Source organism: Trachypithecus francoisi, unplaced genomic scaffold (genome assembly GCF_009764315.1).
Source record: "Trachypithecus francoisi isolate TF-2019V2 unplaced genomic scaffold, Tfra_2.0 Lachesis_group3, whole genome shotgun sequence".
NCBI lineage: Eukaryota > Metazoa > Chordata > Mammalia > Primates > Cercopithecidae > Trachypithecus > Trachypithecus francoisi.
Window position 1 is genome coordinate 161,456,218 of NW_022681468.1, and position 14,804 is coordinate 161,471,021.

The 14,804-nt window shown below is 45.3% G+C and overlaps 1 protein-coding gene across 1 annotated transcript; it reads left to right on the forward strand.

The window, feature by feature from the left end:
* The first annotated feature begins 5,379 nt into the window (after positions 1–5,379).
* On the forward strand, positions 5,380–9,016 carry NPAP1 (nuclear pore associated protein 1). The gene has a single exon (XM_033187633.1). The coding sequence runs from the start codon at positions 5,380–5,382 to the stop codon at positions 8,854–8,856; it is 3,477 nt and encodes a 1,158-aa protein (XP_033043524.1). The 3' UTR covers positions 8,857–9,016.
* Positions 9,017–14,804: the final 5,788 nt, after the last annotated feature.

A 14,804-nucleotide genomic window follows, 5' to 3' on the forward strand; every position in this document is an offset into this window, starting at 1 on the left:
TACATCCTAGAAAGAAATATAATGCAGGGAAGGGAGGTGAAGAGTGTCAGTTGGTGTGGGGGTTGCAATCTGAAATTATGTGGAAGGTAAAATTTAAGTAGAAGCATAATGGGATCCTAGGAAACAACAATGTGTATGTCTGGGAAATGAGTGTTAGAAAAGAAATGGTAAAGAAAACAGTCAGATGGGACGACCATGGGCAAAAGTGTTCATACAGTATTCAGGTAACAGAAAGGATGATGTCACTGTGTAGGGAAGAGAGGGATCCGAGTGGAGAGAAGGAAATGAAGTCAGAAAGGAAATGGAGACCTCTGATTGCTAGGGTTTTGGAGGCATTTTAAGGACTTTGGCTTTTGCTTTGAGTAAGCCATTGAAGAGGCTTGTGTGATATTATCTGACTTACGTTTCCACAGGATCTCTCTTGGATATCATTTTGATTAGAGACTGTAGGAAATTAAGGACAAGATTGGGGAGACTAGGCTGGGCGCATTGGCTCACACCAGTAATCTCAGCACTTTGGGAGGCTGAGGCGGGTGGATCATGAGGTCAGGAGTTCGAACCAGCCTGGCCAAGATGGTGAAATCCCGTCTCTACTAAAAATACAAAAATTAGCCGGGCATGATGGCAGTTGCCTGTAATCCCAGCTACTCAGAAGGCTGAGGCAGGGGCATCTCTTGAACCCGGGAGGTGGAGGTTGCAGTGAGCTGAGATCGCACCACTGCACTCTAGCCTAGACGACAGAGCAAGACTCAGTCTCAAAAAAAAAAAAAAGTGGGGAGACGAATAATCAATTCAAACAAGTGATTTACTCAAAGATGTGCCTTCTGCTCAGTAAAGACATAGATCGGGGTTAGCAAAAATGACCCACAGATCATTTTGTACGTCCTATGAGCGAATAATGATGATTACATTTTAAAAGGGTTCTTGAAGAATAAAAGAGAGGAGGTAAAAGAGGAAGAGGAGCTACAGAAACTGCATTTGGCCCACAAAGACTTAAATATTTAAAACCTAGAAAATGTTTGCCAAAACCTGAAATAAAGCATCTGACTGGAAGTAGGTCCTCAATAAAATTGGAAAGAGTAATACATGAGTAAGTTAGTTGCTGAAAATATTGTGAAGTAATAGATATCGAGACACATCTATGACTTCATCCCCACCCTCACAGACAATGCCATTCATTTCCATTGAGCTAATGAAAAATGCAGTTTGGTTTTCAAAACAGTTAACCAAAAAGCACTGTCTTACATAAAAACCGTCAAAGAAAAATTTATATAGTAACAAAAAATAAAAAGCATTTTCATAGTAATTAAAATTTTACAAAGCATTTCTATATTGATTATGTAATTTAATCTTCCAATCAGCTCCATGGGATAGGTATTATTTCCCCATACAGAAATTACCATATCCTAAATCCTTAGTGATTGATTCCTCAAGAAAAGTTAAAGTCTGGAATGCTACATCTGTTAATACTAAGGGTAGTTTTCTCCTATGGGAAGTTTGGCTTCCAGAATGAACAGGAACTTTCAGTTCAAGGTGACAGACCAAGAACACATATTTACTTTGTGTTCCTCCTGAAATTGTACTTAAATAAAAGTACACGAGTACCAAAATTTAGTAGACCAATGAAAGCCAAGAGATTGTGGAAGTCATCAACCATAGAAAGGTCTTGATACATTTCTGGAAAAAAGTTAACTGGAAGGGAAATAGATGAAACAACCAAGAAAAGGCTATGCTAAGAAAGAGCGGCACAAAGTCAGTCTGTCCTTGCTGAGCCCTGGTTACAGTAAAGGGCGGAAGAATGTGGACAAATGTGAACCTGGAGGAGCCAATTCTTCTTAATGAATCCTGTGTGGCTAACTGGGCCTAAATTTAAAATAGAGCCAAGAAGCCATTTGCGACTAGAGTTTATAACTGCACTGGCCAATTGGAACTAAGCCAATGTCTTTCTTTCTTTCTCTCTCTCTTTTTTTTTCCCTTTTTTTGAGACAGAGTCTTACTCTGTCACCCAGGCTGGAATGCAGTGGCATGATCTCGCCTCACTGCAACCTCTGCTACCTCACCTAGCGAAGTAGCTGGAATTACAGGTGTGTGCCACCACACCCGGCTAATTTTTTTTTTTTTTTTTTTCTGGAGTTTTAGTAGAGACGGGGTTTCACCGTGTTGCCCAGGCTGGTCTCAAACTCCTGATCTCAAGTGATCCACCCACCTGGGCTTCCCAAACTGCTGGGATTACAGATGTAAGCCACTGCACTAGGGCCAGAACTAAGCCAGTTTCAAACCTTCATTTGCCAAAAGAAACTTATGTGGGAACCTGGACAGGGAACTTTTGCTATAAAACCCAAGTCTTCCCTTTGTTTTCTGGAATGCACCTTTGTTTTGCACCAGAGGATGCAGTTTGCAAACCGTTCACCGGAATAAAGTCTCTTTCCTCCACATTCCACATTCTTTTTTCAGATAACTTTTCTTCACGAGAGAGGAGACCAAAATTATTTTAGGGAAAGAAGTTCATTTAATGAGGTTCATGAGTCAGTAAAGTGCAGAAGAATCAGTGTGTCCTCACATTACCTACGTATGACTTACAGTGGATTGTTGGCAAGATAGTTCAACCACAGGGTGCTAGGTATGGTTTATTGTCACTACCACAATTCTATACAAAGCTGGCCACCCAGAGATTCATTTGATATGATTGGAGATTGGTGCTTTAAAAAGTTATTAAATTACAAGTAATCTCACCTGGCAATTATAAATTGTTGCTATTATCATATTTATGTAATTATTAAATTAAATTTTTGGAAAATATTTTCACTTGACAGATTTCATCTCAACATGCTTGCTTCTGTCAAGTCAAATGATCTCAGAATAACCATTTGCCATCTAATGTTATTTTGCCTCACAAGGACAAGGAAGATTTTATATTCAAAAAAAAACATCTATTCCCATTTGACAAGAAAAATAAAGAGGTGGAATTTTCTGGAGTACCCTTGTCCAAATTTCCTTTTATTGTCCTGAAACCCCAATATTCATTATTTGTTTAATGAATTTTTCCCCTTTGGGGGAAAATGGCTGTAATTTATTGTTTTCAAATTAGCCTGACGTTTGATCATCTTGTTTCAGAGTTCTTGTAGGAAATCTTGGTCCAAAATTTGTACCAGATTATTTTTGTTCAAACAAATGAAATCAAGAGATTATTTTTTACTGAACTCTCCTCAAATGATATCAAGAGATTACAGTTAAATGCCATAACTTTAAACAATTTCTCTGTTCCCTGAGAGGTTAGGAAGGACTTATATATGTCTCTTCTTTTGAAACAAAATTTGGGTCTGAGCAAAACTTTGTGTCCTAGAGACATAAGCTTTGTTGGATATGGAAGCCCACATTTACTCTGACATACTACAAAATATATGAGCAGAGGGATAAAATGGATTTTGTAGTATGTTAACTCGGCTTGATGTTATTTTAAATTGATTTTTTGAACTAAAAAATACATTAAAATATTTTTTCTGATCTCTGATTCTTGGTTCTGAACCTTCCACGTGTCCTATATCTGGCACACAACATTAGCCCAAAGAGGGCAAAGCAGTCCAGTTAAATAAACCAAAGAAACAAGATTAAAACTAGATAAGGTCATGTGTAGGATTTTCCAGATCTTTCTTGTCATGCTGAAACTTCCAGCTCTTAAGACAGTAACACATATTTCCTTTGTCCTAACAACCAATATTAAGTCTCCATCCTTGGGCATACAAATATGTATAGTTATACTTAGGCGACAGTAATGTGTAGTAAAGAGTGGACCTCGCTGGCATGCTGACAATGACCAAATTGTGTTGATCATATTTTAATCAAATACATTGCTCCACTACTAACTTGCAAATTTCTAACATATTCCAAGAGGGCCAGAGAACTGGTTTATCCATTTGGTTTAATCCACTGGTGAATTTCTTTCAGGATAGGCCAAAATGGATCTGGACTATAATCTTTACATATTTAGATCCTTCAAACTAGATCAAAAAGGAAATCTGGGCTGCAAGCCTCAATTAGAAGAACAGTATGGGATGCTGCTTTGCTGACTGTTGGTGGTCACTGCCCCGTGTCTTCAGAGGAGACTGGAGCCCAGTGCCTGCCATGATCAACTTATGAGGTGAAGTAAGGGCTTCCCCCTAGGCATGCATGTGCTTAGTACAGATGTGCTGTGTGCTAGATACCCTAAGGACTACAGAAAATAATGAGAATACATGATGTGTCCATAACAAGGAGGCACACAGGCCAGAGCACAAGCTCTGGAATCACACAGCCCAGGTTCGAAGCCTGGCGAGGCCACTGCCATATCAATGACCTGAGGAGCAGCCTAAGGCTTAAATGTTGCTGCTGCTGTTTGGTGTGTGTGTGTGGTGTGTGTGTGTGTGTGTGTGTGTGTGTGTGTGTGGTTTGGTTTGAGACAGAGTTTTGCTCTGTCGCCCAGGCTGGAGTGCAGTGAGGTGATCTCGATTCACTACAACCTCCACCTCCTGCTTTCAAACGATTCTCCTGCCTCAGCCTCCCTAGTAACTGGGATTACAAGTGTGTGCCACCACGCCCAGTTAATTTTTGTATTTTTAGTGGAGACGGAGTTTCACCATGTTAGGCTGGTCTCAAACTCCTGACCTCAGGTGATCCACCCGCCTTGGCCTCACAAAGTGCTGGCATTAAAGGCATGAGCCACCGTGCCCAGCCTTAAATGTTTAAAACAAATTTGTGAAAAGAAAAGCACTGAAGAGGCCCCGCCTGTCAGGAAGAGATGTGGTAGGGCGTAACATCTACTCAGGACAAGGCACCATGTCCCCTCCTCGGAAACCCTCATGGCCTGGGTGGTGACCCTGGCGCCATAGAGAAGGCACACCTGGCTCCAGGCAGCACGGAGGCACTGCCAAGGTCCTGAAGGAGCCTGGCAGGATATGGGTTGTCTTGTGCTCAACTTCAAGCAGATGTACCCTCTGTGAACCGGGGAATGGGGACGGCCGACACAGGGCCACTGTGTGCGACAGCGCCGGGCCAGGGCTGAGGAACAAGCAGAGCCGGCGCCCAGGTGACGAGAGCTCTGGCGATGGGCCCGCAGGCCCCAGCAGTTCCCTCACAGAGGCCACGCGGTGCAACACCTGCCACCAGCAGCCGGGCTTCCGGGGGTCCTGGGGCAGCTGGGGCCGACAGGGCGTCACCCTTTGCCCTCTGACCCCTGCCTTTTGCGCCCCCGCTGGCGCGCCCTGGTTCTGTGAGGAACCTCGCGGAGGCGTCGCAGGCGCCCAGCCAGTCAGTTTGTGCTTCGTCGCCAGAGGAGGCGGTGGCTGAGGAGAGCCGAGTCCACTGCTCACCCTGTTGTACGGTAGGAGGCACGGCTAGCTCTAAATGGGCAATTTGCTTAGTAAATTTAGACCCGGGTGTCGCCGCCGGCCTGTACCACGGCCAGAGCGTGGCGCCCCCGCTCCCCTGGCCCGGGACGCCTCCCAGCCCGGCCGGGTTCATCCCGCAGCCACCCCGCGCCCTTTCCGTGGCTTGTTCCGCCGGAATGCCCGTCGCAGGCCTTCGCCAGGCGGCATCTTCGTCGCCCCTAAGAGGCTGTGTCCTCTCCCGCGGGCTGCAGCCGCCCCTCTGGGGGTCCTGCCGGCTGTGGGCTGGGGGCTGGCCACGAGGAAGACACCCGTGCTGCCTACTCGGAACCCCCCGAGGTTGGGACTCCCCAGCTCCGTGAGGATCCCTCCTCCCAGCCGCGCGTTCACCCTCCTGCTGCCTTCACCACCTGAGGCGGCGGTCACGGCCAGGAAGCCCATCCCAGCCACTCTCCCGGAGGAGACCGCGGTGCGGGCCCAAGAAGGGCCCAGAAGAGCGAAGAAGGATGAGGATCCGGTGCAGATCAAAGGGGAGGATGACGAGAAAAGGGCCCCCCTTAGCAGCGGAGAAGCATCGTCCACATCCAGGTCCCAGGACACCCAGGAAGACCTCGCCTCCTTCCTATGCAGCCCTGGGCCTCTGGAGGGAAATGTCCACCACAAGTTCTCAGAAAACAGCGTGAGTGAGAAGGCCCAGGCGTCTCCACCGAGCTCCGGCTTGGAAGGCCCTGCCACGCCCAGCCCACACAGCGAGGCCGGATGTGCCCGGCATCTTGGAAAGCCTGAGCCGGATGCAGCAGCGCCCCCTGAGCCAGGCGCGGGCTGCTCCCTGCTGCCGCAGAAGTTGGCCGGGGAAGTGCCCAGTGAAGAGCCACCGCCCAGCTCTCTAGGCTCGCCGACTCCGCTGATGTCCGGAACGAGGATGCCTGATGGGAAGCCTGTCGGTATTCCTCCAAGGCGCGCTGCTCCTCCCAGAGCTGCCCGCAACAGGCCCTGCAAAAGGAAAATGTCGATTCCACTGCTGCTGCCGCTGCCCCCTTCACTGCCATTGCTGTGGGATCGAGGTGAGCTTCCCCCACCTGCTAAGCTCCCCTGCCTGTCTGTTGAGGGAGCCCTACACACCTTGGAGAAGAGCCCTCAGTATAAAGGGAATAGCAGAATCTTGGAGGATAAAACAGAGACCATGACAAACAGCAGCATCACCCAACCTGCCCCTTCCTTCTCCCCACCTGTGGAGACTACAGACTCCCTGCCTCTTGCCACTTACACTGACACTTCGCAGGTCCCAGCTCCTTTGTCCATCCCTGACTTGGCTGACCTGGCTACTGGACCCCTCATTCTGCCTGTCCCTCCACTTTCCACCACACCAAAAATGGATGAGAAAATAGCATTCACAATCCCTAACTCTCCTCTGGCTCTTCCTGCTGACCTTGTTCCCCTTTTGAGGGATCAATCTAATGAGAAAGGAGGCTCTTGTCATTCAGTCGTAGGAGCAGCGCCTCCCACTTCTGACCCCCCAACACCTCCTAGCCTCACACCCTTCTTCAAGCCTCCGGTCAGAAGGGAGTCCCCAATATCTATGCATGTGGATTCCCCTCCTCCTCTTTCCTTCCTGACTCTTCTTCCAGCCCCTTCTACCAGGACCTCAGTTATCACCAGCAAGCCTATGAATTCCACATCAGTCATTTCCACTATCACAACAAATACATCTGGCCACCTAACCTCACAGACTGCGGTAGACCCTGAGGTAGTTAACATGGATACTACTGCCCCTTCTCAGGTTGTTATTTTCACATCTTCCCTAAGCTCCAGGGTGAGCTCGCTCCCAAATTCCCAAATACATTGCAGTGCAGAGCAGAGGCGCACAGGAAAGACATCAGTCTACGCATCCCCACTTCCATTTATATTCCACAATATTACCCCAAATTTTAACCAATTCTTTGGAAAAGAAGCCACCCCTCAGCCCAAATCTGGGGCTCCTGATGGGCAGCAGCAGAAAGCTTCTCTCCCCAGTGCCTGTGTTTTTCTGAGCCTTCCCCTCATTGCTCCTCCAGTCACCTCCACTTTAGTGAACAGTGCCTCTACAGCATCATCATCCAAGCCTCCCATTGAAACCAATCCTATGAATACCACTCCTCCCTCCAAGGGTGTCATCTTGCAGTCTGCCTCTGTCTCCAAGAAGAAGTACCTCCCATTTTACCTGGGGCTTCCTGGTTCTGGGAACACACGACCCAGTGGCAACATTGCCTCAGTCCAAGCTTCCACCAGTTTGCCTGCACAGGCAGTCAGGGGAACAACTACAACTTCCAACTATGCTTTAAATCCAGGAGCCACCCCTCAGCCCAAATTTGGGGCCCCTGATGGGCTACAGCAGAAAACCTCTCTCCCCAGTGCCCATGATTTTCTGAGCCTTCCTATCATGGTTCCTCCAGACGCCTCCACTTTAGTGAGCAATGCCTCTGCAGCATCATTAGCCAAGCCTGCCATTGACACCAGTGCTATGAATACCACCCCTCCTTCCAAAACTGTCATCTTGCAGTCTACCTTTGTCTCCAGGAAAGAGTACATCCGATTTTATGTGGGGCTTCCTGGTTCTGGGAACATACTACACAGTGACAACATTGCTTCAGCCCAAGTCTCCACCAGTTTTCCTGCACAGGCAGGCAGGAAACCAGTCACAACTTCCAGCCATCCTTTAAATACAGAATCCATCTCTCATTCCACACTTGGGGCCACTGATGGGCAGCAGAAGTCTGACAGTTCTTTTATTCTGGGGAATCCAGCAACCCCAGCACCAGCTATAGGCTTACCATCTCCCTCAGCCCAGCCACTGAGTGGCAGCATAATTCCACCAGGTTTTGCAGAGTTAACATCACCATATTCTGCATTGGGCACACCTATTAATGCCGAGCCAGCCAAGAGTCACAATGCAAGTGCTTTCCCCAGTGGCACAGCAAAGACTTCTGGATTTAGAGTTGCCACTGGGATGCCTGGCACTGGAGACAGCACCTCACTGGTTGGAAATACTATTCTAGGCCCACAAGTGATTATGGGACCTGGAACCCCTAAGGATGGTGGGAGCATTGGATTCACCATGTCTGCCCCAGGCCCCAGTTCCACATCAGGAGAATTCAGCACTGGACAAGAACAGAGTGGGACACCCAGCACCACTTCTGTTTTCCCATTTGGTCGAGTAGCCTGGGACCCAGCTGGCCACAGCATGGCTGCTGTACCACAAGGGGCTAACAACATTCCTGTATTTGGATATACTTCTGCTGCCACCTACATTCCTGGTTTGGACCCACCTACCCAGAATTCAGGCAGCGATATGGGAGGGGATGGCACCAAACCCATGGTTGGAGGCCCTTGTGTTCCTGCTTTTCAACAGTGCATCCTGCAGCACACATGGACAGAGAAAAAATTCTACACTTCAAACACCCACCACTATGAACAAGAAACATACGTTAGGAGACATGTCTGTTTCCAACTTCCATAAAAGCACCTGTGGTTCACCTGACCACACCACATCAGTTGTGGTTGTAAACACCAGCATTATCCCTTTGTATGGTCATGCTTCCAGTTTCACCTTCATGCCAAGCGCCTGCCATGTACCTCTCCAGAACTCAGGTTGTGCACCAGGAGGCGACAACAACATCCCTGTGGTTGGAGGCCCTTGTGCTCCCTTTCTCCATCAGTAAACATGGGGTCCACCTGGACAAAACACAGGTAGTACATCTGTAGTGAATGCCAACATATCTTTAATTGGAGGTCCTTGTGTATCCACCTACCAACAAAATACCTAGGGCCCATCTGGACAAAACACACAGATATACATCTTCCAGGAGTGCCAACATTCATTTGATGGGAGGCCCTCATGTGCCCATGTATCAGCAAATCACCTGGGGCCCACCTGGACAAAGCACAAACCATGCGATGAGAGACAGCAACCCAATGGCTGTGACTGGTTGTGCTTTTGGTCTCCCATTCACGCAAAGCACCTGAGACCCACCTGGCTAAATGCAGGTGGTGCAATAGGAGATAACCCCAGACATTCATAGGGAGAAACCTTTAGTCTCCCTTTAAGTAAAATACTATGGACCTGTCCAAGGTGCTCCTTTTGACTTTAGAGGAACCAGCATTGTTTTTGTTTTGTTGTTTGTTTGTTTGTTTGTTTGTGAGACAGAGGCTTCCCCCAGGCTGGAGTGCAGTGGCATGATCTTGGCTCACTGCAACCTCCACCTCCTGGGTTCAAGAAATTCTCCTTTCTTAGCCTCCGGAGTAGCTGGGAGTACAGGCACATGCCACCACACCTGGCTAATTTTTGTAATTGTGGCAGAGACGGGGTTCCACCTTATTGGTCACGCTGATCTCAAACTCCTGACCTCAGGTGATCCACCCGCCTCGGCCTCCCAAAGTGCTAGGATTACAGGCATGAGCCACTGTGCCCAGCCTAGAGGAGCCAGCATTGTTAGTTAAATACTTGTGTTTGGATGGCCCTGGTCAGAGCAACTGTGCCTGTGATGGAAAGCAGCTACTAGTGACACTTGTACCTGCCAAGGCCTTCATAGGAGCCACTAACTCATTTCTTACTTCTATCAGGGGTCTCAAGGAATAAGAAGCAATCTTCCTCCACATACAGTTCTCATAAATTGACATTTTTTCCAAGAGGAACAGGCTCAGTTCCCTCAAGTTAAACTCAACCTGCTCTCTCCCTGCAGAAGCTGGAGGCCCAAAACTACAGAGAGAGAGAGAGAGAGAGAGAGAAACAGAGAGAGAGAGAGAGTGTTTGTTGGTGAGTGGAGCAGATGAGCCCAGCAGAACCGCACTGTATTTTAGTGGTCTTCTACACTGTATAGAGGGTAGAGGAAACCTGTGTGTATCATCAGCTGTACCCTCTCTGGCTTGACTGTTAACTTGGCTGACCCTACCTCTGGGACAGTTCTCTCTAGTCATGGACAGAAAGGCAAAATTCCCAATTTTGTGGACCCTACATTCTAGTTGAAAGGGAGAGAAGAAGCAACAAACATGGAAATTATCTGGCAAATTAGCCTGTAACAAATGCTATGGAAAATAAAGAAGTACATGGTGGATTGAGATGGTAGATAGAGAAGCAGGGATTTCAGTTTACACTATGGACAAGCCTCACTGGGAAGGTAAATTTAAACTCTAGAGAGAAGCAGTTGAGCCAGATACATGAGCAAAGACCATTCCAGATAATAGGAGTGGTCATTGCAAAGGCTCAGAGGAAGGATCCCTGGTGTCCTCATGGAGCAGTTAGTAAGGAAAAGTGGCTGGAATGAAGTCAGCAAGTGGGAGGGAGGGATAGAGAAAAGGAGGACAGAGAATATATGAGTGGAATTCCTTCCTCCACTATTTACTAGTTGTGTATCAAGAGTCTCAGTGAAATCAGTACTTTTACTATGGCCTGTTTATCTCACAAGATTTTTGAAAGGATAAAATGAAATAATATGGAGAAATGACTTATAAGCCATTGTTGTAATTTGTTCTATACATAGGGATGGATAGATGGATGGATGGATAGATTAGATGCATAGATAGATAGATAGATAGATAGATGATAGAGTTGTGGACTGAATGTTTGTGTCCCTCCCAAAAATTCATATTTTGAAGCCCTAACTCCCAATGTGATGGTATTAGGAGGTGGGGCTTAAGGGAGGTGATTAAGTTTAGATGAAGTCATGAAGCTGAAACCCCCATGATGGGATTTGTGCCTTTATAAGAAGAAGAAGAAATACCAGTGCTTTCTCTAATTGCCATGTGAAGGTATACCAAGAAGGTAACTATCTGTAAGCCAGGAAAAGAGTTCTCACAAGAAACAGAATTTGCCTTTGTCTTGGACTTACCAACCTTTAGAATTGTAGAAAAAAATGTATATTGTTGAAGCTACCAGTCTATGGCATTTTTTGTAGCAATCAGAACTGAAGAAAGAAAGAAAGAAGAGAAAGAGAGAGAGAGAAGAAGGAAAAAGAAAGAGAAAGAAGGAAAGAAAGAAAGGAAGGAAGGAAAGAGAAAGATGATAGATGATAGATTGATAGATAATAGAGAATATACATATCTATGTATAGTCAATGACTCAGTTCCTTCGGCAATGGTGCCTTGATTGCCTTTATTAGGCAATTCAAATAGAAGAATAGAAGAACCCCTTTTTATTAGCATAAAAGCAGTTAGCATTTGTGAAGCAAACACGCGTAAAGATATGATAACAGAGACTAAAACATTTGTGAGATTAGGCCTGAAAGAAAACAATCACAGAGAAATTACTGAATTCCTCCTGTCACCCTGGGGCCTGATTCATTCACTCTGAGTTGTTTAGTACAGTTCCAGAGGATCAAAGCTCCTGTTTCCTGGCCAGATAATCACCTAACTTTTGTAATCAGAACTGCCTTTCAGAAGCAGAGTGGAAATCCAGTTTTCTTCTAATAGCCCTATACCCTTGCAGTATTACCAGGGACAAATTTTTAAAATTCATACTTCGTGACATTTTTTAGAAAGCCTCAAGCTAAATATTATGAGCCTGGTAAGACAAACTTTAAATAAATGTGTGAGAGATATAAAGATAATTTTTGTTTTCATGTTTTGATGTGCTTACACAACTGAAACTATTTCTAAACAAATAGAAATATTCTTTGATTTTTTATTAAAATAAAAAGTGAACATAATATCAATTTGAATAATACTGAAATTCAACCTTCCTACTGCAGTTTCCTCCTCCAGAGAGAGTTTTGCTACTTTCTACTCCTGTATTTCTGAGTTTGCTTTTTACTTCAACTATTATGTTACAGATGTCATTGTTTTTCCTAAAACTTGAAGTGCCTTCCTTTTTTTCTCCTTGAACTCTTTTCCCATAAAAAAAAAAAAAATTGTTTTTGGTTTTCTAAAATTTTCAGATAGTATTGTTTACTTGACTGCATCCCTTCCTTTTCCAGAAACCTTGAGCCTCCTCCACTGGTTTGGGAGCAGTAAGACCAAAGTAAGTGTAAAAAGTAAAGTAGAGGTTCCTCTTCAAAGACTTTCCTCCCCATCTAATAAGAAATAAATAGTAACTTCTCTTAGAAGCAAAATTTATTCAAAGACCTGTGCTAACATTCTTAAATATCTGCTAGCCGTAATAAAGAAATCAATGTACTTTATGCTCTTAGCTCCTACAATTTAGCCTAAATATTTGCCCTGGCATGTGTATTACTGGTCCAAGCATTAGGTCATAGCCTGTTCCTCTTCCCTATTTAAAAGTATTTTTACCTTTTCTCAGCATTCCACAAGTTAGTTCCTCCTTCCTTTGTTCTCCTCTACCTTTGCCTCTTTTAAAAAGTTCTAAGTTGCTAGCCAATCGGGACAAATGCAGAATGTGAGGTCCCGTTCCAGCCAATGGAAACCGGACACAGCAGTAGGGTGAACGCGTCAGGTTATAAATGACCCTGTCTCCTTTGTTCTGTATACTGTCATGGAAAAACTGCTGGCAAGTGTACCCTTTCTGCAGGAAGTAAAAATGGCCTTACTAAATAAATTTATGTTCAAGTGCTTTTTCTTTACGGCATCGAGGAACAAGCATTTCAAATATAAGGACATGGTCTCAGAAGAAAGAGGCCTAAAGGAGCCACCCAAACTGCTTTTAGTTTAGGCCAGAAATGCTCACTAATCACTAATTTTTCAAAAATATCTAATTCTGGCTGCATCGTCCTAATTTCCTGAATCTATGGTAGAGCCAGGAATCTGGATTTCAGGTAGCACTCTAGGGAAGTGTGATGCACAGTCCATGTTTCCTATTCTTCCAAACACTGCTTCACGCCTTACATGAGAGCTCACCAAAGTCCTCATTCATCTCGTAAGATTAAAAAATGTGTATAGGATGTGGTTCAAAGCCCTAATTAGTAATAAGTAAGAGTATTTTCCTCATATCTGTGTCTCATGAACTAGAAAATGGCCTGTGGAAAATTTGAGAATTTCCAACTCATGGATGCATGTCTTTCTTGCTCTAAATATCTTCACGTTAGAGGCCTAGAAACTGCACCCAACTGTGAAAAGCCTGTCCAGGACCTCCCTGAACCAGTCATTGCTGTGATCCCAGGGTTATGTGATACAATGAGGGCTTGCCAAACAGCAGTTCATTCTTTACCTGAGGCAGAGCTGGGAATGGCGCTCTCAGAAGTCTCAGGACAGGAGTGTCATGATCACATGTGCCTTCCAGATAGGAAAATTGAGGCTCATAAAATCAAACAGCTGCTAAGTTTTACAGCCATGGTCAAGATCCTGGATTTATCCAATGCGTGAAATGAGGTGTGGGAGGGACCACAAAAAAAAGAAGCCAAACAAAATATCTGCTAAAAAATTGTCTTAGGTAAACAGTACCTTTGCTTTAAATGCATACTAAGTTGTGAATGACTGATATCAGAGACTTTCTTGGAAGTAGGTTTTATAGGATGGAGGACAAATGAAAGTTTATGGGCAAAGAAAGAAGGGTCAGTGGGGTGGTGCATTGAAGTAAGTGGTTCCGAAAGCAAACTAGGTCAACTTTTTAACTGGCTAGTGAATATGGGGTTCCTCAGGCTGGGTTAAACAGAGGTTTCCTCAACTGAAACCACCAGAATACGAAAGCAAGGAGAAGACAGGAATAAATAGGGCTCCAACAGGCAGAATAGGATTTATTTAGGGCATGCAATGTGGAGGGCCCTAATGGGAACATGACAGTGTTTGAGAGGAGCCCCACTCTTGGGAATGAAGCATTCCTACAGGGAGGGTGTCTGAGACTTCCTAGCATATGTCTGCTGTGCAAGTAATTACATTGTCAATTTAATGGTTTAAAAAATATTCTGGTATGGGGAGGCATTAGTTCAAGACATGTTGAGATGTAACCAATCAACAGACCAGAAACATTGATACTTTATGGGTGCCTCAACTCCAAATTACTAAATGACCATGTTTTGCCATCTTTAAGCTACAGGGGTTCTGGGCTTCAATACTATATGCAGAGAATATTAACACCAGACATTGGTTGTTTAAAAATGATGATCAGGCTAGGCATGGCGTCTCGTGCCTGTAATCCCAGCACTTTGGGAGGCTGAAGTGGGCAGATCACCTGAGGTCAGGTGTTCAAAACCAGCCTGGCCAACATGGCGAAACCCCGTCTCTACTAAAAATACAAAAATTAGCTGGCTATGGTGGTGTGCACCTGTAATCCCAGCTACTCCAGAGGCTGAGGCATGAAAATCGCCTGAACCTGGGAGGTGGAGGTTGCAGTGAGCAGAGATCAAGCCACTGCACTCCAGCCTGGGCAACAACGAGACTCCATCTCAAAAAATAAAAAATAACAATAAAAAACGAACTTGTCATCCTTACTTTATTATATTGCATCCTGGCACCATTAACCATCATTTTACTGCATATAGAGGGCAACTCTATACTTCATGCAAACTACATAGACTAGCA